The sequence below is a fragment of the Populus nigra genome, chromosome 1, assembly GCF_951802175.1.
Source record: "Populus nigra chromosome 1, ddPopNigr1.1, whole genome shotgun sequence".
NCBI classification, from domain to species: domain Eukaryota; kingdom Viridiplantae; phylum Streptophyta; class Magnoliopsida; order Malpighiales; family Salicaceae; genus Populus; species Populus nigra.
The window spans coordinates 45,544,683-45,566,719 of record NC_084852.1 but is presented as its reverse complement, the minus strand read 5'-3'; the positions used below and the strand labels follow the sequence as shown (position 1 = coordinate 45,566,719).

General features: G+C 36.7%; 3 protein-coding genes across 3 annotated transcripts; 2 read left to right on the top strand and 1 right to left on the bottom strand.

Moving 5' to 3' along the window:
• The first annotated feature begins 4,509 nt into the window (after positions 1–4,509).
• On the top strand, positions 4,510–9,995 carry LOC133682342 (meiosis-specific protein ASY1-like). Its single transcript, XM_062105640.1, has 20 exons — positions 4,510–4,586; positions 5,369–5,460; positions 5,727–5,819; positions 5,986–6,112; positions 6,215–6,284; positions 6,434–6,475; positions 6,848–6,976; positions 7,072–7,184; positions 7,337–7,380; positions 7,487–7,528; positions 7,756–7,880; positions 7,999–8,011; positions 8,122–8,191; positions 8,272–8,362; positions 8,787–8,937; positions 9,027–9,103; positions 9,196–9,253; positions 9,357–9,523; positions 9,626–9,795; positions 9,885–9,995. Exons 1-20 carry the CDS (start codon positions 4,510–4,512, stop codon positions 9,910–9,912), a joined length of 1,779 nt encoding a protein of 592 aa, XP_061961624.1. The 3' UTR covers positions 9,913–9,995.
• Positions 9,996–12,123: 2,128 nt separating this feature from the next.
• Positions 12,124–13,404, top strand: LOC133680847 (REF/SRPP-like protein At1g67360). Its single transcript, XM_062103860.1, has 2 exons — positions 12,124–12,483; positions 12,748–13,404. Exons 1-2 carry the CDS (start codon positions 12,244–12,246, stop codon positions 13,195–13,197), a joined length of 690 nt encoding a protein of 229 aa, XP_061959844.1. The 5' UTR covers positions 12,124–12,243; the 3' UTR covers positions 13,198–13,404.
• A 466-nt stretch (positions 13,405–13,870) lies between these two features.
• LOC133680848 (uncharacterized) lies at positions 13,871–15,930 on the bottom strand. Its single transcript, XM_062103861.1, has 3 exons — positions 15,776–15,930; positions 15,283–15,595; positions 13,871–14,238 (listed from the first exon to the last, which is right to left on the bottom strand). The coding sequence occupies exon 2, from the start codon at positions 15,575–15,577 to the stop codon at positions 15,302–15,304; it is 276 nt and encodes a 91-aa protein (XP_061959845.1). The 5' UTR covers positions 15,578–15,595; positions 15,776–15,930; the 3' UTR covers positions 13,871–14,238; positions 15,283–15,301.
• Between the last annotated feature and the right edge of the window lie 6,107 nt (positions 15,931–22,037).

Sequence of the window (22,037 nt, the reverse complement as noted above, 5' to 3'; positions counted from 1 at the left end):
ATTCTCAGCAACTCCTCTCATAGCTAGTCTTAAATGACCATGTGGCAACCCATATCATAGACTCGTAATTGTAATAATGATTATCTTTTAAAATATTTTTGACTTGAAAATATATAAAAATAATATTTTTTTATTTTTAAAAATTTATTTTTGATATTAATACATTAAAATGATAAAAAACATTAAAAAAATTAAATTTAAACAAAAAAAATTAAATATTTTAAAAACAACATTTATACCGTAAAAATAAGCAAACTCTTACATTTTTATTAGATTTGATGCTGTCTACTATTACATTTCAATACGTGTTTGTATATCATTTTAAAAGTGTGATTGATATAAAAAATAGTTTTTTTATATTTTTCAATAATTTTAATATATTAATATAAAAATTAAAAATATCTTAAATTCTTTATCTTAATACTTTAAATAAAAAATATTTTTTAAAAACCCTATAACAGGATACTAAAGAGGCTAATAAAAATAACATCCCTCCTTTCACGCCATTCGCATGCCTGATGCCACCAAGTTAACCACGGGTAGCAAACCCAACCACGGTCATACCGGTCTTTTACACACCCCTCCCCAAACTAAAATCTCCCCCCCCCCCCCCCCGCGCCGCTGCCTCGCATTTCCTTTACTTTTCAAACTTCAAAAACCAACCGCCTCTATCTCTCTATCATTTCTCTACTTCTCTCTCAGTTTTCTCCGGAAACTCACAACAATGGTGAGCAAAGAACAAAATAAGAATTCTAAATCTCTGTTTCAATCCTTTCATTTTCGAGAATTATCCTTTTCTAATTCACTATCGTTTTTGTTTTTAAATGTAGGAGAGATTTATATCTCTGTTTCGTATTCGATCAGGTTGTTGCACAGAAATTGAAAGACGCTGAGATCACCCAGCAGGACTCGCTTCTTCTGGTATACATATCTCAACTACTCACAATCCAATTTTCACTTTTTTTAGACTTCAGCTACTGCCTTCATGGGCCCCAAATACTGATAAAATACTACAGCAATTTGCTCGCTATTTTGGCCCACGGGTAAAATGCCATCTAGGCAGAAGTCAGGATGACTTATGATGACGTGTACAACCAATCACCTCGCTCGGGTGGTAGATTGAACGTGTAGTTTGCGTTGGAACAGGCAAATGCAAGCTCTATCAGTATATGAAATTGCAAATTGAAATTGCATGTGGTTGGCTATTGCGAGCAGTGCTTGTTGCCATCTTCTGTGTGAAGCTGAAAACCAAGAGGCAACTGGGAAAATCGAAGAATCCGACATGTTATTGCTTTGCAATTTTAGTTTAAGGAGCTACACAAACATACGGAGTCAACCAAGAAAAATGTGTGACAAGTGGATTATGCCGGGAGATATTGCTGGTGTTGGTGCATGATACAAATGATGCTTTTTACAAATTACAATTTTGGCAATTCATTTGATCTTCTAATTCTGTCATTCTCTATTGCACGATGCACTGAGTGACAAAATCAACCTCAATTTCATAAAGACTGGAGATGAAACTCATCATGTTAGCTGGAGAAATCAGCCGGGCTTATTGGGAACAAATTACATGACTAAATTCGAGCTGGTGGTTAGGGTTTTATGTTTGGAAAAGAGAGAGAGAGACAGAGTTTTTTTAGCGGTAATTTAGTTATTTTAAAGTAAAATGGACTTTTTAATCATTAAATTGAATACAATGACGAATCTATAAATAATTCAATATTTTTTGTTGATTTTTTATATCATGTAAGTGTTATGAACTTATAAAGTTAACATGATTTTTATATTTTTCAACACAACGTAGCAAAGTGTAAAATGGAGTGAATGATAGGATGCTTAGGGTAATTTTTCCAAAAAAAAGTTAATTTAACAAAAGATAAAATAAATCAAAAAAATAAAAACCATTTTGTAAAAATAATATATGGAAAATTAGGATTAAATAACGAAACTGAAAATAAATAAAACTTATACAAAAGGGTCAAAAATAAAAAAAATAAAAAATCAAAAGAATAAAGATTAAAATTGAATATCAGCAATAAAGAGGATCAAATTGTACTTTTCAAGAGAGGAGAGAGAAAATAAAAAAAGAAAAAAAAGTCACACCGATGACAAACCGCCTTACCACTGTTGACACACCTCTCACTAGCAAGAAAAGGACGTGGTGTCACTTCCAAAGACATGATAAAAAAGCATTTTTTGCCGCTGAGAAGCATCGCACACGCCAACATTTTTTTCATTTAAATAATATTTAATTTTGTAAGATGATCAAATTACTTTTCATGAAACTAGTAATAATGAAAAAATCATTGTGAAAAAATAAAAAAAACATCGGATGCATGTTTTATTTGAACGGTAAAAGTGTTATTTTACTGTGTTTTGAAAAAAAAAGAAGACAAATACTTTCTTTTGTTGGTTTCAAAAAATAGCACCAAACTATATTCTTTTGAAGAGGAGAGAGAAAACAAGAAAAAAAAACCTCACTAGCAACAAACCACCTCACCATCGTTGATACAATTTGCACCACCAGAAAGAGGACGTATCAACAAGCACACCACCATCTAAAGACACAATAGAAGGTCATTTTTGGTCGCTAGGAGGCGTCGCTTGCACTTCCTCAAGTGTGTGACACCTCTCACGTATCAATGCTTGTACCACATGTGTCAACACCTTTTTTCATTTAAATAATATTTAAATTTTACAAAAAGATCAATAATGAAAAAACATTTTGAAAAACCGAAAGGTCCTTGGACGCATGTTTTATTTTTCTTTGTTTCAAGGCGAAGACCTCTAAGGCGTCTTTGCCTGTTGTCATGGGGCGGTCTGATCTTGGGCTCCTCTCATGGCCCTCACACCTTCTCTAAGGTGTCTTTGTTCGTTGTCATGCGGCGGTCGCATCCTCCTTCAGCTGAGATGCTTTAAAGTGGCTCCAAAATTCTCTACCACCATGTGCACTATGGGAGAGATAGCTGCCATTAATCACATAGAAAGAGAAACTTGCGGTATACTCCTCGCAATCCTCCACCTCGATTTCTATGTTTGGAGCTTCTATGCCTTTCTGCTTGACAGCTCCACCTACACCAACTCTCTTTGATGTCTTCGCCTTTTATCATAAGCGGTCGCCTTTTATCATAGGCGTTTGCACCCCTTTAATTAGGTGCCTCTGCAACAGCTCTCTTTCCATCCTTGCATGCATTGGAAAGGTCTTCGCTTGTTGTCTTCATCACGAGCATAAGAGACTTCCTGTTGTACAAACTTTAACAGTCTCTGCTCTGAGCTTCATCTGGGAACTCTTCTTCTCCTTACACCTGTTGTCTCAAAATAATACCTCGTTGGATCCTACGGGTACCCCTGCACAATCTCCGTGTGCCCTCGTGTAATTTTTGTTCTCCAGATTTCTCTCTATTCCTTGTTTATGTTTGACAGCAGCTCATCTTGTCACAATACCTGTCCAAGTCAAAATAGGGTGCCAATCTTTATCCATTGTTGTATTTCTCTTCCATTATCAGGGTCTTCATCAATTCTCCCCTCGAGAAATCACAGTCACCGAATCTAACTTCTTTGGAGAAATCACCACTTCATCAGATCCTTGAACATACGGAACCCAACTGTTCCCTTGTGCCGTCGTCTTGCTAGTCTTCAACCGTTTCATTACAAACTGCTATATATACGAAAGTAGTACCGTATGGATAATCCTTCTACTAAGCAAGTTCCCAGGAAAGATTGGAGGGGTCACACTGGTCCCGCTTAAAACCCAATCTCCTAGACAGAACTTCTTAGGCCATATCTATCCATCGTACTGTCTTTCCGCATATACAACCATTTGCTAGCTTTGTTGCGGCTTTCCTTTACAAGTGATCTGGAATATACTGGTTTAATACGTGATTTGTCAACATCTGGCGAGACTACCAGTGCTTAGATTCGTCAAGATTGGTCTTGGTCAATTTCCACTCTTCACCTCAAATTATCCACATGATCGGGTGTCTAGAGTGTCCCAATTTTGCCTTCCCTCAAGGCAATTAAAATTCTCGCCACTTAACAGTTCAGCACATGTAATTGGGTAAACATGTGCACATTTTTCTTGTTCATCTCCATCGACCACCATGATGACCTTCAGATGCCTCCTGATCGGGCAATCTCTTTTGTTAATTCACCACTGCCATTTTTTGTCTCAAATCTCAACGATCGGACCGTACCATTGCATCCGGAACGATCAAATTAGCTGGAAACAAGTCTGAAATCGTCCAAATCGCACTTCAGACGGCTAAGATTTGATCAAAACAATTCTGGCCTGATCAACGGCTCAGATTCAATCTCAGATCCGGTTGCACGTAGGATCAGCTACACTGGATCCTGTCTCTCGGCTCGCGGCTCGGCTGGCTCCGATTCGGCTCGGCTAAACTCGGCTCGGCGTGGCTCGGCTCGCATCTGGTGGCGTGGCATGTGGGACCCATTGTGATGACGTGTCTGATGACTGGACGCTGACGTGTCTGCTGACTGGGCGCTGACATGCATGCTGACTGTGTATACTGGCGTCTTGATGACGTCATCATTATCCGGGTCTGGCACGTGGGTCGGGTCGTCTGGTATTCGGGTCGGGTCAGCTCATCCGGGTGAAGAAGATGCGTGTGACGCGTGGCGCGCGTCTGTGCGCGTGGCCAGCCACCCCGCCGGCGCGTGACGGCGCGTGCGGCTGTTTCCGACGTCTGATTTCGACGAGGTTTTCAACAGTGGCTTCGTCTCTTCCTCCTCTACACAGTGGTATGGTCAAAACGCAATTTTAACAACTTTTATTTTTGAGCAAAATCAAACACCACTTTAAACCATGTGCTATGATACCAATTGTTGGGGATTCCGGCTCCCCATGCGCGGACCGGGGGTGTACTGATAATTGCTCATCGGAGGCTAAACACACTGACTCAATATTTTACGTGGTTCGACAAATCGCCTACATCCACGGGAGAGGTCTATTTTATTAGAGATAGAGAAATGATACAATAAATACATGTAGAGGAGGAGGATTACATCCACTCTACTCAACTCTCTCAACTCTTTTGCTGCACTTGCAGCTGCTGCAATGGCAGCAAGGCTGCTGCCATTGCAGCCCCTCTTTCTCTCTTCTTCTCTTCTCTTCACGTTCTCACAACTCTCTTATTTTGCTCTCACATAATGCCTCTATTTATAGGCATTTCATAGCAGCTCTTCTTGCTTTGTTGTCAACATTGGTGGCTGCCAAACTTACCAAACTTTGACATTAGACAATGGTTGTTGGCTGCCACCAACAACCCACCATTGCAGCCATCTTCTTTGATAATGGTGGCTGCTACAATTGTGGATTGTTGCACATTAATGGCAACCAACCTAACAGGAACCTGCTCCGTATTGCTATATTCAACATCAGTTACATAAGAGGCTTGTTTCCAGAGAAGTATTTCAACGACAAGTCTGTTCCTGCTTTAGGTAATCTTCTTTATTTGTTTTCTAATTTTGCTTCAAAATATGTATGAGTCGGTGAATTTCTATGGCATTATGAGATCACAAAGCAGAGATGAAGATCAAGAAATTGATGCCTATGGATGCTGCGGCTCGTAGACTGATTGATTGGATGGAGAAAGGCATGTTGTTTTTACATCTTTGAATTATTTGCTGTTTTTTGGTTTTACTGATTTGTTTCTTTATCTTGTAAATATTTTTCTTGACTCTATGGCCCTTCTCCTGTTTGATAGGTGTCTATGATGCATTACGGAAAAAATACCTGAAGACACTTTTGTTCTGTGTGTGCAAGACTATAGATGGCCGGATGATCGAGGAGTGCACATGTAAGTGAGGTTTTTTTTATTTACGATACTGTACGTGGAAAATTTTGAATGGGAGTATAGTATGCTTTAACAAATTGTTGATGGTCTTCAATTGACCGTGTTTTCTTTTGAATTTTACTTTTAACACAGTCTCAGGGAAATTTCAATGCTATCTCTTGTATTGCAGTTTCCTTCAGTTATTCTAATAATGAAAGTCAAGAGGTTTCAATGAATATCAATCGCACTGGAAACAAGAAGCAAGGAGGAACATTCAAGTGTAACTCTACAACTGAAATTACTCCCAATCAGATGAGGTGACTGAAATGAAATCTCTTCTTAATTCTGAATCTATCTCTGTCACTGTTGTGAAAATTTACAAGTTCTTAAGCAAATGATGGGACATTGTTAAAATGCAGGAGTTCTGCTTGTAAAATGGTCCGAACACTGGTCCAGCTGATGAGAACTCTGGATAAGATGCCTGAAGAGGTGAAACCCTTCAGAAACCAAATATAAGTTTATTCTTGTTGAGTTGTTGCAAGCTGGTCAAATTTTCAACGTGCAAGTGTCTAGACGATGTCGGTTACAGCAGTTGTTAATTTATTGACTGCAAGATGATTATCTGTTTTCTGGTTCAGCGGACAATATTGATGAAGCTCCTCTACTATGATGATGTGACGGTATGTCTTTACCTGTGTTCTTATTTAGTTTTTATCATTTATACACTTGAGCCAGGAATGTGCCTTCGTGACGTGTTAGTCTAAAATCTGAGTTAACTCAATGAAGAATTGGAGATGTATGAGATTGTGGTTTTTCATCCACATCGAAGTTTGGTGGTTTCTGACTGTTACTTTGGGGATTAGATATGGTTGTGGCAACGGCTTTAGCATCTACAAGGTTTATAATGTATGTAAGGTGCATGTAAATGTATTTTGATAAATTATATTCGTTGAAGGGCGTAAAAATAGCTTTACAGAATATTCTTCACTTCCCAAATTATGAGTGTACACGCAAGGGAAGAATGTTTCAGTACAAATTACTTGACCTTGCAGCCAGCGGATTATGAGCCTCCATTCTTCAGGGGCTGCACAGAAGAAGAAGCCCATAATGCATGGACTAAGCATCCTTTGCAAATGGAGGTTGGGAATGTCAACAGCAAGCATTTTGTATTAGCTCTCAAGGTAAGGGACTGAACTGACGTGTTTGCCTGTGACCAGAAATTCCAAGCCGTGGTTCATATTGAGGTCAACTTTTGTTTGAATGGTAACGTGAACAGGTGAAGAGTGTGCTTGACCCCTGTGAGGACGGAAATGATGATATAGAGGGTGATGAATTTAGTTTAGGAGCTGATTCTGAACAAAGGGATGATTCTTCTGAATCTGACAAAGAGGTGAACTTACAATACTCTTTTAGTTTTATTCTTTAATTGCCACTTGAGGGTTCCAATAAGCTTAGATGAAGAAAATCGATAATTATTTACGACAAGTTACCTTAAATGACTAAGCTATCTATACAACTGTTACAAACTTGTAACAATGTCTGGTTAACCAATCACAAGAAGATCAATACATAGTTGCAACAGTATGTAATTACATGAACTCCTTCTGGCCATTGTTTCATCTCCAGCTACCCCATTACTAGTTGCATTTGGTGATTTTGGTGCTACAAATAATCAATACTAGTATTGACAGACAAGCAATGTCCAGAGGAAGACAATGGCATGGTTGATGAAGGTAAAAATATCGATTTAAATACAAGACCTTAGAACTTTCTTCACATTTACGAACTTTTCAAGGTCAAAAACAAAAGGATGGGCAATTGATATTTAATTTAGCTTGTTAACATTCTTACTTCCTTTCCTTCTCTCATTTTTGTAATTAATTTATAGGATTGTATGGCCATTGGAGCCATTTCTGGGTTAGGGCTGTCTTTTACTAATGTGCTGTTATACGCTGTGTAGATGATACACAGGATCCAGCGGAAGATGAGCAGCAATTGGGTAGGGTGAAGGACTGGGTTAACAGTTACCATCTTGATACCATTGAGCTTACTGATATTCTCTCTAATTTTCCAGACATCTCAGTGGTAAGGGCCACTTCTTTTCAAATTTCTGAATTGGAACCGAGCAGGAAAAAGAATTTTAGCGCAACTAGCAAAGGAATTCAATTTTAGACCTGACGGTATTTTTGTCTTGTTAATGCAGGTTTTGATTGAAAGTAACTCAACTTCTAATTAAAGTTAAAACAGGAAAGGGTGTTACTTCCATTTTTTGTTTTCTTGTATCAAGTTTTCTGTATGTTTTGATTCTCCTTTAATTGGATTTCAGAAATCATGGACAATCTTGTAAAGGAAGGTGTTTTATTGAGAACTGGAACAGATGCTTCAGCAAAGCCAAGCAAAAGGTTCTAATTTTCTGACTAGTTGAAGTTCTGTTACTTGGCTGCCTGTTTGGCTCATTCTTCTTTTCTTTTATGACACATCAGGCCTTTGAGTATGAGTATACTGTGGTGAAAGAGGAAATAGATGGTGACAAAGCTCCTCAGGTTGAGGATTTCGTGTGCATGAAGGTGAGCTTTCTTCTGAATCTGATTAGTTTGAATCAACAAAGACCCTGTAGTCATTAGCATTTACCATAGCAAAGAACTTCCTATATGGATCGACATTACATGTTACATTGAACTTTGCATTAGTGTTTTTATGTACGCAACTACTTGTACTTAGGATCACCCACATAAGTGCTGCTAGAATTGGAGCCAACCAGACCAGATTTGTGTGCATGAGACAACTGAGATGATTTGATTCAAATCAATTTTTATTGCCAGCTTATTGATAACAAGATTGGTGATGAGTGTCTATGAAATGATTAGCCATCTTTATTGTTACATTTTTTTTTGAGACAAATGTCTCTCCTGTAACTTGAGATTATTCAGCTAGATGATAGATGAAAGTTTTCTCACATTAGGTATCCTGATTTGACTGCTCTGATTTCAGGCTCTGTATCATGTGCTTCCAATGAAATATGTGACAATTGCAAAGCTTCAGAACAAGCTAGATGGAGAAGCCAATCAGTCTACTGTGCGCAAATTAATTGATAAAATGACCCGAGATGGCTATCTTGAAGCCAAAGGAAACCGCAGGCTTGGTGTGTTTCCAAACAAAAGCCGTTTCTGTTCATATTTTGAAGACCAAATTATCGCTGATGTATTTGTCACCCGTCCTATGTTGTTATAGGCAAGCGTGTCATTCATTCTACTCTAACTGAGATAAAGCTTATGGAAGTAAGGAGATTCTTGGGAAATGATGCTATGGTGATTTGTTGTGATCATTATTTAACTGCGGCTTCTGATTTAGATATAAAGTGTTTTTTTTTTAATTTTATTTTTTAACTGGTGTTGAGCAGGAAATTGATACTAATGAACCAAATAACAAGTCCAACCATCCAGAATTCCAGAAAGAGAGTACCAGTTCAAACTTTTCCTAGAATCTTAGTATTAGTTCTTTTATTTATGCTCTATCTGAATACTAGAAACTGCTACCATATATTGATTCTTTAAAAATCAGGGAATGATTACAAGGATGGCTCAACATGTGGTTTCCTCCACTCCATTGGTTCAGATCTTACGCGCATGAAGATCAGATCAGAAGTAAATCAAAATGGATCAACTAGGAGTAAACAGACTATCTCTAAGACAAGGAACCATGGAAACACTCCCACAAGCGGGGCTGAGGTTAGTTGAGTTGTGGAATATCTCCTTTGTGCACATCAATAAATCAATCCCAATACTCCATAGCTAACTAACGGATGATTTTTTTTTTTTGTAATTTTGCAGCCTGTTGCTTCTTCAAGAGAGAGTGTCTTTCCAGGAAAGGAGAATGCCAGAGCAAATGGAAACACGAATTACTTTGACGAGGCAGATACAGTTATCTGCAGCAGATCCTCTCAAGATAAGCGGTCTAGAAAGACAAGCACGGTATGCTTCAACTTCCTCACCATGAACTGGTTGAAGCTCTTACCTGCATATACGGCAGTCCTATTAAAACCACTAAATTTGTATTACTGATACAACGGGTCTTTTATATCTTTTGCAGGTTAAGGAGCCTATTATTCAGTCTATGAAGCGCCAGAAATCCCAAGCTGTCTGAAAGGATTAAGGAGTTTGAAGTCACCAAATTTACTTTCCACTCCTTCAGAATGGTACTAACTTTACAAATTATGAGAACAACAATTTACAGTCTACACATCTCTACAACGTTTAATATGGTAAGTGTGAATGCTTTTGCCCATACACTTGTATTTTATGTGTTTATATGACAATGAATGAACAATGCTTTTCCTGACTATGATGCCATTCTTCCTTTTCTAATTAGCTTTTCCCCCCCCTTCACGGTGGATGCTTTTTCCCATACACTTGAACTTTATGGGCTCTGATAATTGTGTCCACACCCTCAAGATCAGATGTAGGGCCAGTCAAATGCGTGCGATTCCATTTAGCAGCATTTTTGCTATAGATGTGCAGTCTGGTCTATCAACTAATTTTTTTTTCCAGCCTACTTATTTTTTTATGAATTAATGGAGCACTGCTAAGGACAAAAAGAAATATTAAAAAATTAAAAATGATAGAATTAAAAGGCGAGTTAACATATCAATGTCGTGAAGCGTGTATAAACCGTGATTTCTATGATAAACTCATACCTTCTGTACCATGAAAATTGGATGGCTTACCTACAAACGACAAAGTGATGGTGACAATGGCGTTGGACTATCAGGAAACTTCTAGCAGTAGCATGCCTTGGTAAGACCTGCAAATGTTTGCGTAAACTTTTCAAGTTATACTGGTTTGGAGCCTCATCAAACAATGATGATAGGGGTTGAAGCATGTGTTACTGGTGGTTTTTTATTTGTATTGGTTAATTTTTAAAGTGTTTTTTTATTTGGAAATATATTAAAATAGTTTTTTTAAAATTATTTTTCACTTCAGTCCATAAAAATATTTAAAAATATTAAAATACTATTAATTTGAAGAAACAAAATTTAAAATTTTTTCAAAAATATTTTTAAAACATACAAACGGGACCTGTACGCATGCTTGTTGACTACCTACCTAGCTAGCTAGGATTTCAAATGGGAGCTTGGGATTTCTTTCTTTCCTCAACAAACAAACAAGGCGCTAGAACTGTGTATGCTGATATAACTGGTATTAGTGGGGTAGCTTTCCCAGGTTTCTATAGTGTTTGGCACTTGCCTTCCGTTTGATAAAGTAGGTGTGGATTTTCCGACTTGAAACCACCGGCCACTTATCAACAAAGCCCATTGTTTTATCACTTGAGTTAAAATGCAATGACGTATGAACCAAACCATTATCTTATATGCATATTCATGATTATTACTTTTTAACATTTTATGCAATTCTAGTAGATTTTATTTCATCTCATATTCTTATATTATCCTAAGAGATAACTCACCTAGCCCATCGACTGGACTTCACCACCAGATTGTAATATTCCACGAAGCACCTGGGAATGGATTGTATTGATTGGCCATTGAAGTCGTATTCGTCTTTAATAAAGTCCATGAGTCGTGACAATTGACAAAGAACAAATAAAATGGAAAACCCTCCGCAAGATATCCGTAAATCTTTAATTAAATAAAAAGAATCAACAAGAGTTCCATAGATCACAAATTCATAATCACAAGTTACCGGCAACCAGGTTGTTTATGCGAGTATTAGAGAATTGTCGCTTGTATTTTTCAAGGGAGGAATAATAATGGAGTAGTGGTTTTTTTAAAGTATTTTTTTATAAAATATATTAAAATAATATTTTTTTTTATTTTTTAAAATCTATTTTTAACATTAACAAATTAAAACTTTTAAAAAAATTAATTTAAACCTATAAAAAACTTCTAAAATCTTTAAAAATACAATTAAACTAAACTACCAAACAACATGTAAGTTGTTAAGAAATAGTAACATCTTCCCAATTTCTCCCAAATTTTGCCTGGCGCATGGAATGGAAAAATACAAGTCGCTATTTTTCCAAATCTTCCACTGGAGTGGGACCCTATTGTCACCCCAGGGACCCAAAAATAACAAAATATAAAGAAGCTGCACCAATATTACCAGCCTCCACCATGTCAACGACCACCACGTGTCCTTCCCGAAACCTCTACTCTATCCTAGGCTCCTCAACATGACCCCACCCTACAGTATCCTACAAAAAAAAAATAACGAAATCCCACACATCTAGATCTCCTCTCAACCGTCAGATCATTTCAACGACTCAGATTCATTAACACACAAATGAAGCGATCTATAAACGTAAACCCTGATTCTGAACTTTCCGTTACGAGGACACGCTCTAAAACGCAAAGAATAAGCAACGAATAAATAAAAAAATAAAAATCAAATTTTCTTCTTCACTCTGTTTGGTTTAGATTTTGACGCGGATCATGGAGGTAGAGAACAGCAAAAGGAAAGATTTAGATCTGAAGCACTTGGGGTTTGTGAGGATAGCTGCGATTCAGGTTGTGGTTTGCGTTTCCAATCTTTACGATTATGCGAAACGCAACTCTGGGCCTTTGAGATCTGCTGTTGGAACTGTTGAGGGTACTGTTAATGCTGTGGTGGGTCCTGTTTATGAGAAATTCAAGGGCGTCCCCGATCATCTTCTTGTCTTTCTTGATCACAAGGTAATTCTTCATGCTTTGATTGTCGGTTTCTTATTTGATTTTCTTGATTTCTATCTATGGGTTTTTGTTCTTCTCTTTGATCTTTGAGGTTTTTTCTATCTTTTCCTTGCTTTATTGATGATTTACTTGTATTTTTGACAAAGATTACCGTATCTTTTCTTGATGTTTCTTTTAACTTGTAGAAGAAAGAGCAGTTATATCTTAGATTAGTTTTTATATGGTTGTGAAAAAACAGAGGCTAATGACTGTATTTGATGGCTGCAGGTAGATGAAGCAACAATCAAGTTTGATAAGCGTGCTCCTCCTGTTGCTAAGCAAGTTGTGAGCCAAGCACGCTATTTGATCGAGAAAGCGTCGGAAAAGGCCAAAGTGCTTGCGAACGAATTTCAAGCTGGAGGACCACGTGCAGCTGTGCATTATGTATCTACAGAGTCCAAGCATTTATTCCTCACTGAATCTGTGAAGGTATGGGTTAAACTCGACCAGTATCCTTCGGTCCACAAAGTTGCAGAGGTGGCTGTTCCCACAGCCGCGCATTGGTCAGAGAAGTACAACCATTTCGTTAAGGAGATGAGCCAGAAGGGTTATGTAGTGTTTGGTTACCTGCCTGTGGTTCCAGTCGATGAGATCTCCAACGCATTCAAGCAAGGTGAACCAGAGAAGAAAGAAGATGCAACTGCACATAAAGATTCGGATTCGTCAGACTCCGATTAAAAAAATTGCATCGAGAGTAAGGGTATCCTTAGCCTAGTAGTATGGGTGTTGAAAATCTCAATAGGGTTTGTGGGTGTTGAAATCTCAATAGGGTTTGTGGGTGTTGGGAGCATCTTTTGCCTATGTTGAAATGTGAACTGCATGCCAATATGTAAATGAAACTCGGTTGATCCTTTCTTTGTATCAATGGATGTGAATGTTTTGTAATTCTTCTTCGTATGTTTTTTGGAAATGATAGCGCAGGATTTGTTGAGTTTTTGAGTGTGTCGTCAGCATCTGCTCCCTTGTATCTTGAACCCCCTGGCCTAATGGATTGGCTCTTGAGATATGCAAGGCGGCTAGGACGCACTGCGGTTTTAAGCAGCCTGTATTTATCTTCCGCCGGATGTGGTTCTTGTTCGGGCAAAAACATTAAATTTGATGCTCCTTCATGTGGTGGTTTTAAGCAGCCTGTATTTTTGGAAGATCCTGGGTGTTCTTCAGGGTTTCAAGTTTACATCGCTTTCATTCTCAACAATGAACTTGCGGGTCTGTTCTCAAAAGATTGCATTATATCATGAAGAGACATGGCATAGAGCGAGGTCGTACAGCCTCGTGGGATGATTACATGTAAAATTTACGACAGATTTTCCATGCAGCACGTCGAACAGGCCAATGAACATCTCAGAAATCGTTTTCACGGTTTGAAATCTGAATATAATAATAATAAAAAAGTTGGCAAATTACAAAGAGCAGTTGCAACTGCATTCTTATTTATCTGAGCTGCGGTCCAAATTCTGATAAATTACTCTGTCCATGCCACCCCCACTAAACAAAAATAGCAAGGTTGTCTAGGAACAATGATAAGGTACAAGGAAAATGCGAGAACCTTTCCCTGATCAAGTGAGAAAAGAGCTATTAAAACTCGTAAAAGGGCTGGACTAAGGTGTTAAACCAACCGACACTCGTACTGTCCACAGAATACATGACTTTAAACATCAATCTCTACTCTGGTTCCTCCAAGAAAGCCCCTTGTCAGCATGCTAATGGAAACTGGGCTTTCTGCATCCATGGGAGAAAATTGATGAGTACTGATTGCATGATCAAAGATATCAGTCACAGTTCTCTATTAGATTTGGAGATTCAAAAAGTTCTCCATTAGACTCGAATAAAATATGCTTCCCCAAATATCTTGTGATAATGATAAATAAGTTTCACTTTGATAAACAGTATGCAATAACCCAGAAGATCAAGCTTTGGACGAAGTCATGTTATCAATAATTAGAAGCACAGAAAAATCATTTTTATTTCCTAAGCAAAGTAACAGATGATGAATAGCATCACACACCATGTGCATGCTTCCAATCAACCACTAAATCAGGTTTCAAGGTTCCAAAACATATCCCCTATGCTGCTTCATCCCTACTCGTGTGAAATGCGTAAAGAGATTCAAACTATAAAAGCCTAAGAATAAGAAATGCGTTATAGACGGATATTCCACACAGACATACTCCACTAAGAGCACATAGTATGGTAAAATTTGTTATGGTTACTTGCAACTAAATTTATGAAGCTAAATGCCTTCGAGAGATCAAACAATGGTTTAGTAGCTTAGAGATCGAACCATCTTGAGATCAAATGATAACTGCATTTTCTTACATTTTTACAACCTGAGTCATCATTGCCCCCTCCAGGCAACCTCGTATTCTCATTGTCAATGCCATCGATACATTTGACAAGAGTTCCAATAAAAAAGTACAAAGTCGTTTGTGCTGGTGCGAAAATCTTTTTTGGTTGTTAGGTGAAGAAAAAAATCTCAAATTGCAGATCTTCTAAGATAAAAGTAAACCGAAAATCACCTCAAATTCCACACCCTAAAATAAAAAAAGCCTATTGATGTAAGATCATAAACTTTGCAAAAGTCATGTCATTCATTAAAACTCTTAATGCTACATGAATGCGAGAAAACCTAGGAACACGAAGCCACCAAACAAAATAACCACAACACCTTCAATCCATATTTCAGCAGAACATGCTCCACACTATACAAATATACCAACATAACACCAATCTAGTTTAAACCCAATAGAGCTTGGAAAAACAAACCTTGAGTCAATGCATTCATTCACTTGGGGGAACCATAGCTATCTTGAAGGAGGTCATCATAGGGGTCCCTTCGACCAGGCACCTGGCTAATCTGAGCATCCCAAGCAAGCTGTGCATTGTGGCGCTCAAATGTCCAAAACCCATAAGGGCGAAGGGGATAGCTCCACATCTCCTTAGTCTTTTGGCATCGATCCTTGACGGCATATACGCGCTCCCTGAACTTCCGGTCCCTCTCCTTGGGATCCTCCATTAACCTCAGAACCAAATTCTCAGCAAATTCCATAATAAATCCCATCTTCTCTTCCTAAAAAACCTAAGTTTCCAATCAAACAAGAAAAACCAGTTCATGAATTCTCCCAAAGGAAACCCAAATCAAGAATACTGGCCAAATTGGACCAGATAACTATTAAAATATAACAATCAAATCGATCTAATGAGACCAAATTAATAATGAAGAGAATCAATTTAAATAAGTATTAACAGCAGAGATTACCTGTTCAGTTTTGAGAACTCGCTAAGCAACAAACAACGTTTCGGCTTTGATTGACTGTTCTGTTGGGAAGATGAGAGGGGATCTGAAACCAGTTAAATCAATGCAATAATGCGAAGTGCTGGAGTATAGATTTGGGTCAGGGCCGTGGAGTCATGTTGTTAAAGCCCATGACAAGATAATAAGGACACGAGACCAGGATCAACATGAGCGTGCAAATCATAATTATATATTTTACACATATACGCAGCATCAAATTAATGTGAAATATTAACATTTTAAATCATTTAAAGGAATGATAGCATAGAAATGAAACCCAGCTGCTACATGACATGTTCTCTGTGCATTACGTGTTTAGAAGTAATAGGTTGTTTTTTAAAATGAATTTAATTTGAAAATATATTAAAATAATATTTTTTTATTAATTTTTTTTAACAATATTTTTAATATCATCACATCAAAACAATTTAAAAATATAAAAAAATTAAATTTTTATAAAATATTATTTGAGCATTGTTTCCGAGCAACATCTTAAAATTAGACCCTCCATGTAACGTGAGAAAAAAAACATGTTTTATGCCCAAAAAAAAAAAAGTTTATTGTTTGGACTTTAGTGGGTTCAATATTGTGATAATTTATATATATTTTTTTCATTTAAAATAATATTTTTCGATATTTTTTAAGATTTTATTATACTGATATAAAAAAATTAAAAAATATTTTAAAAAAATCAATTATCAAATATGCCAATAATAATAATAATAATAATAATAATAATAATAATAAAGGGCTAGGAGGAGAGCAAAAACTACTAGCACTCTGAAGGCTCGATGCTTGTGCAGTACTTATCATTATGAGGAAAAAACAAAGAAGAGTACTGTAGTCATTTCTATAATACTTGAATCTGAGCTTCAAATCTATGCATGCATGTAATTATCAAGCAAACATAAGGAAAAAAAATAATGACAACTACAATAAGAAGTTTTGTCCTCGTCATTTATTTTCTTGGAGATGCAGCACAAAAGCTAAAACAGCACACAATTTCCAGTTAAGCTAGTCAGTTCTGCTAGATTTCGAATTAGCCAAATCTGTACGAATTAGCCAAGTCTTTTGCCTTCTCCTAACTTCCAAGTTTGGTTCAACAATTCATTTATACAAAAGAAAAGAAAAGAAAGTGACACAAGCCAATTACACCCAAAACTCGAGTGATAAAGTTTAGGGATCTATCAGCCCTTTGTCTTCCTGCGGTGAGTCAGTTATTGCCTGTTGGGAACTGGGATGAGGAAGGAAAGGAGCAATCTTTTCGACAGTCAGTGGCTTTTTAAAGCATCCATTTAGGCCTGCACTAATGAACTGATCTATCTTCTCAGATTCAGACTCGGAGCTGAAACCAACAATCTTACTCTTCACACCGAGGGCTCGCAGCGATCTTGTTGCCTACCATAAAATTACAATCGAAGAAGCAGATGTAAATAAGCAAATGCATGCCGATAGCATAAAGTGAGAAAAATCTGACAACTTCCATGAAATAATCTTTGAGAGTTATAAAATTAGCAAACAGCTGGAGGATATATACATCTCTCCTATAGCCATTTTCCCTCAAGGAATTAGATTTTGGATGTCCTAACAGTATCATGAAACTCAATCATCTCCTTGCGGAGTTCTCTAAAGAGAATACAGATGAGTGAATTTCCTACAGATACTGCATTTTTCATAATGTGATTCACATGCCTGCAGTTGCTGCCCTTTTAATCTACCAAACAATAGCATATTATTGGCGCATTTTTTATTCTTTAAGAGATTGTCTTAAGATAAATTAGTGGAATTGAATCATTTTTTAAAAAGTTCTTGGATGCATCCTTTTAGATTGGTTAATGGTCCTGTCCATGATTTTCAACTAATTAACTTGTAGATCTTGAATAATTTTGTTGTGATTTATCATTATGTCTTCGTACTGTCAAAGACTACCTCTATATTCCAAGTTTTCATAAAACAAATGAACTGAAAATACACTCTCTTGAGTTGAAGGTTAAATAACTGTACCTCAGGCCCAGTGGCAACGTGAACAGGCATATCCATATCCATGAGAATGAGGTTAAAAGAAGCCTTGTCACAACTATGAAGATCAACAGCTTGCTGTCCATTTTCGGCAACTTGAAATTTCACCCCAAGATTATTTCTCCCTATAAATTGGATTATCTGCGTCTTGTTGTGTATTCGAGCAGAAGTGTCATATTCCACGAGAAGCACAGAGAACTTGTGTGGTTCATGCCCTAGTTTCTGCCCTTTTCGGCTTCTGTATGAAAATGTTTATCAATTATTAGAATTCTTTGCACATAATCTTGGAACTTTAAACTGGGAAATATTTAAAAAAATCCCACGATATAATTCAAAACTAAAAGAAAAACAATATTAAAGGAACTTTATGCAGGTTTCTTGGATCAAAGAGAACAGAGTTGATTAAAATCCAAGTACTACATTCTAAAGCCTAAATTAAACAAAAGTATAATAAAATAACACCTACCCCTCTGTGTCGTCACTGCCATTCCTCAAACTAAGCACATGTTGCTCCTTTCCAAGAGCAGCAGAATGATCAAATCCAGTTGCACTATCTTCCTCTTTCATGGTTTCATCAATGTCGATAATCCTTTTTTTCAGCCAGTGATTCACAGAATCAATCTTTTCTCTTACTTCACTACGGTTTCTTTCATGACTGATATCCCTCGTCTCATTGAATAACTTCATGGATTCTTCTCGGCCTTTCTTCAGTTCCATGATCTTATTGGCAGATTCAAGCATCCGTCGATCCATTTCAGAAATGGTATCATTCAGTTTTGCAAATGTATTCTCAAGTTCAGGATAAATTTTGGTGGCTTCGTCAGCTTGTAACATACGGGCTTGGGAGCTTTCCCTGACCGCTTCATGATAAATTTTGGTGGCTTCGTCAGCTAGTAACATATGGGCTTCGGAGCTTTTCTTGACTGCTTCGCTCATTGCTTCGATTGTCTCCCTGCTTATCCCGGGAGATACATTGATCCTTTGAATGAATTTTTCAACAGAAACAGCCATTTCTGCAATTCGGGTACTGCTGCCAACATCAGTTTGAGTTTGATCTTTGATGCCAACATCAGTTTCATTGTGATCTTTGTCTGCCATAGATGAATGGTTTCTTGACTTTCTTGCTTTTGAAAGAGAGAGAGAGGTGAATTGGTTAGTTTGCAGAGAGCGCCAAATGAAGAGCAGTTATATTCTGTAACGGAGAATGATTCTTTCACATGCGGGTGATATTAGACAGAAGATGCGATTGATATTAACATTAAAATTAAAATTAAAAAAAATAAAAAACTAAAAAAAAAGAAAATTTCCTGCAAATCTTCTCACAAAACACTTTTATAGGGATAATTATTATTTTTTCTTAATTTAATTTTTCTCATAATTTTTTTATTTAATATTGTGTTTGTTTAGGAGTTAGACTTCATGATTTGTTTTAATTTGCTTTTTATTAGATTATTCTAGCCTCATGCCCTAAAAATAGTGCTTAGTGAGTTAACCCGAGTTGACTCGGGATATTTTTTTGTTATTTTTAATTGAATTTTTCTCTTCAAATATCATTATTCAACATTAGATCCAACAAGATCGGTTAGTAATTGAATTTCATAATTTATTTTAATTTGTTTTCTATGAGATTATCTTAGTCTCATAACTAAGGTCACGAGTTTAACATGTTAACCCGAGTTAAATCAGATTGTTTTTAGATTTTTATCTAGGAGGTTATCTCGGGCTTATGATCTGGGTCATAGGTTTGATGGATTAATTTGGGTCGTTCTTTTATGTTTTTTTTAATTGATTTATTTTTTTAATTTCATCCTTCAACACTTGGTTAATTGAGAATTGAGCTTTGTAATTTATTTTGATTTTATTTTTATAGGGTTATCTCGATCTTATGACCAAGTTGCGAGTTTGATAGGTTAACTTGGGTTGTTTTTAGTTTTTTTTTTTTAATTTTATCTTTCAACATTGGATTTATTGAGAATTTTGTTTTATAATTTATTTTGATTCGCTTTATACAGGGTTATCATGTCTCATAACCCTGGTTACAAGTTTGGCATGTTAACCCGGGTTGACCCAAGTCAATCTAATATGTTATCATCTTAATATTAAAAAATTATGTCATCTTGAAATTTTTCTTTAGTCAAATTAGGTTTTAATCAGTCATCCGAGCAACTTTTTGACCCGTTAAGTGAACCGGGTCATATCTAGTCAATTCCCAAATGGTTTAGATTTTTTTCTACTAAAAAAACATTAGCAATATTTAAGTATTTTTTTAGTATTAAAAAAAATAATCTAACCCATAATATAACACAGGTAAATATGATATACTTCGAAAAAAAGATGCTAGGGATTTTAGAAAGAATCCCAAACTAAAAATATGATTTTACTGTAGATAAATCAACAGCCCCTATTTCTTCCGGAAAAATATCGCTAAAAGTTGCAGGCGACGGCGTAAAAATTGCTTGATAGACAATGACACATTGTTTCTCTTCTTCTTCTTTTTTTTTTTTTTTAAAAAAAAGGATCTTAGGCTGGGCATGTCCAACCCAATGGCTCGGGTCTAATTGCCATGAGAACCAATGCCCGGGCCTGTTGCGTGTTGCCTACAACTCATGATGCCAACACGCTAACAAGATGAGTTATGGGACAAAGATGATATCAAACAATTTATAATTTGTAATATTATTGTTTAGTAAGGTAATAATATTATTTCTTAAAAGTATTAAAGGTCCGACCAAATCTCGAACCCGCTAACCAAACATTATTATAAAATGATATTAAAAAGAGAAGAAGAAGATATTAAAATAGAGAGATCGACCCCCCATCATTAATAAGAACTGAAAAGTATTTCTTTCAAGCCTCTGTTTCTTTTCGAAGTCACTGATACAGCATCAAAAGAAAGAATGATTGTAATATGAAGGTGTGAAATTAATAACCTCCCGCTCTTCTTCTTCGTCAAGAAGCTCGTTTATTTAACAAACGTTCTATGTCTAGGAAAAGTTAAGCTGCCAGAATTATGAAGCATGGATGGATTCAGACAATTCTCATCGCAGGCTAAGTACTAATTAAATACCATATGTTCTCATCAAAGTATTATTAATGCTAAATTAGTTGCAACGGAATCATCAAGGATGGATGGATTTAGATAATTCTCATTAGGCTAACAATCTGGGGCCATAATATTAAAACCTGATGAAATGATTAGTGCTGGGTAGAATTGCTTTGCGAATTGCATGTCGCTGTACGCTGATCATTAGTATACAAACTGAACTGCCATATCAACAATCACTTCAACGACTTTAACCTATTTTAAACCTGAAGAATGCATCAGAGCACTAGTTTTTCAGAACTCCATAGAGATGAAAGTTAATGCGCATATGTTGAAGAATGTCTGCGGTCCAGGTTACTGTACATTTAACGAGACGAACACTCATCGAAAGATTTAAAAAATCGATGGCTAGGGGGACAAAAACTGGAGAGAAAATGACATGGCGGCCATAGCATAGCTACTAAGAATTAAGAAATTAGGAGTTCATATCTCCAAAAAACAAAAAAAAGTAAATGCATAAAGCTCATGGATCGACTGGCAGATCTCTCTTCATGATAATCTAGATCAGTTATTGTTTGTGAGGTTAGAAAGAAATGGAGTTATTATCTCAAAAGTCATAGGCTTTTGAAAACAGCCATTTAGACCTGCTTCCATGAAAGTTTTCTGTTGATCAGGAGCCTCAGCAGTACTCGAGGTGTAACCAATAATGTTGCTCTCCACACCCAAAGCTCGCAGTTCCCTTATTTCCTGTTTCAATTAAGAAGCAGAAGCAGGTGAATATGATGTTGATTGCTTCAGATGAGTAAAACTTGACAACTTGCATTTCGCAAACGCAGAAGCAGAAGCAGATGAATGATGTTTTTAATTGCTTCATATGAGTAAAATGCCTTCTTAGTTTCAATGTAAATAAGCATACCTCAAGCGCATTCGTGGATCTATCCATGTCCATAATAATTAGATTTAAAGAAACCCCACCACGAAGAACATCAACAGCTTCCTTTCCATTTGCGGCCATTTCAACTTTCATTTGGAAATCATTTAAAAACCCAAACACGTTCAACAGCCGCCTGTACAAGTTTCGAAGGTAAGAATCATCCTCCACAACAAGCACAGAGAAGTTTTTCATCATGGTTGAGCTGTCCGAGCCTTCCTCAACCCCACTTC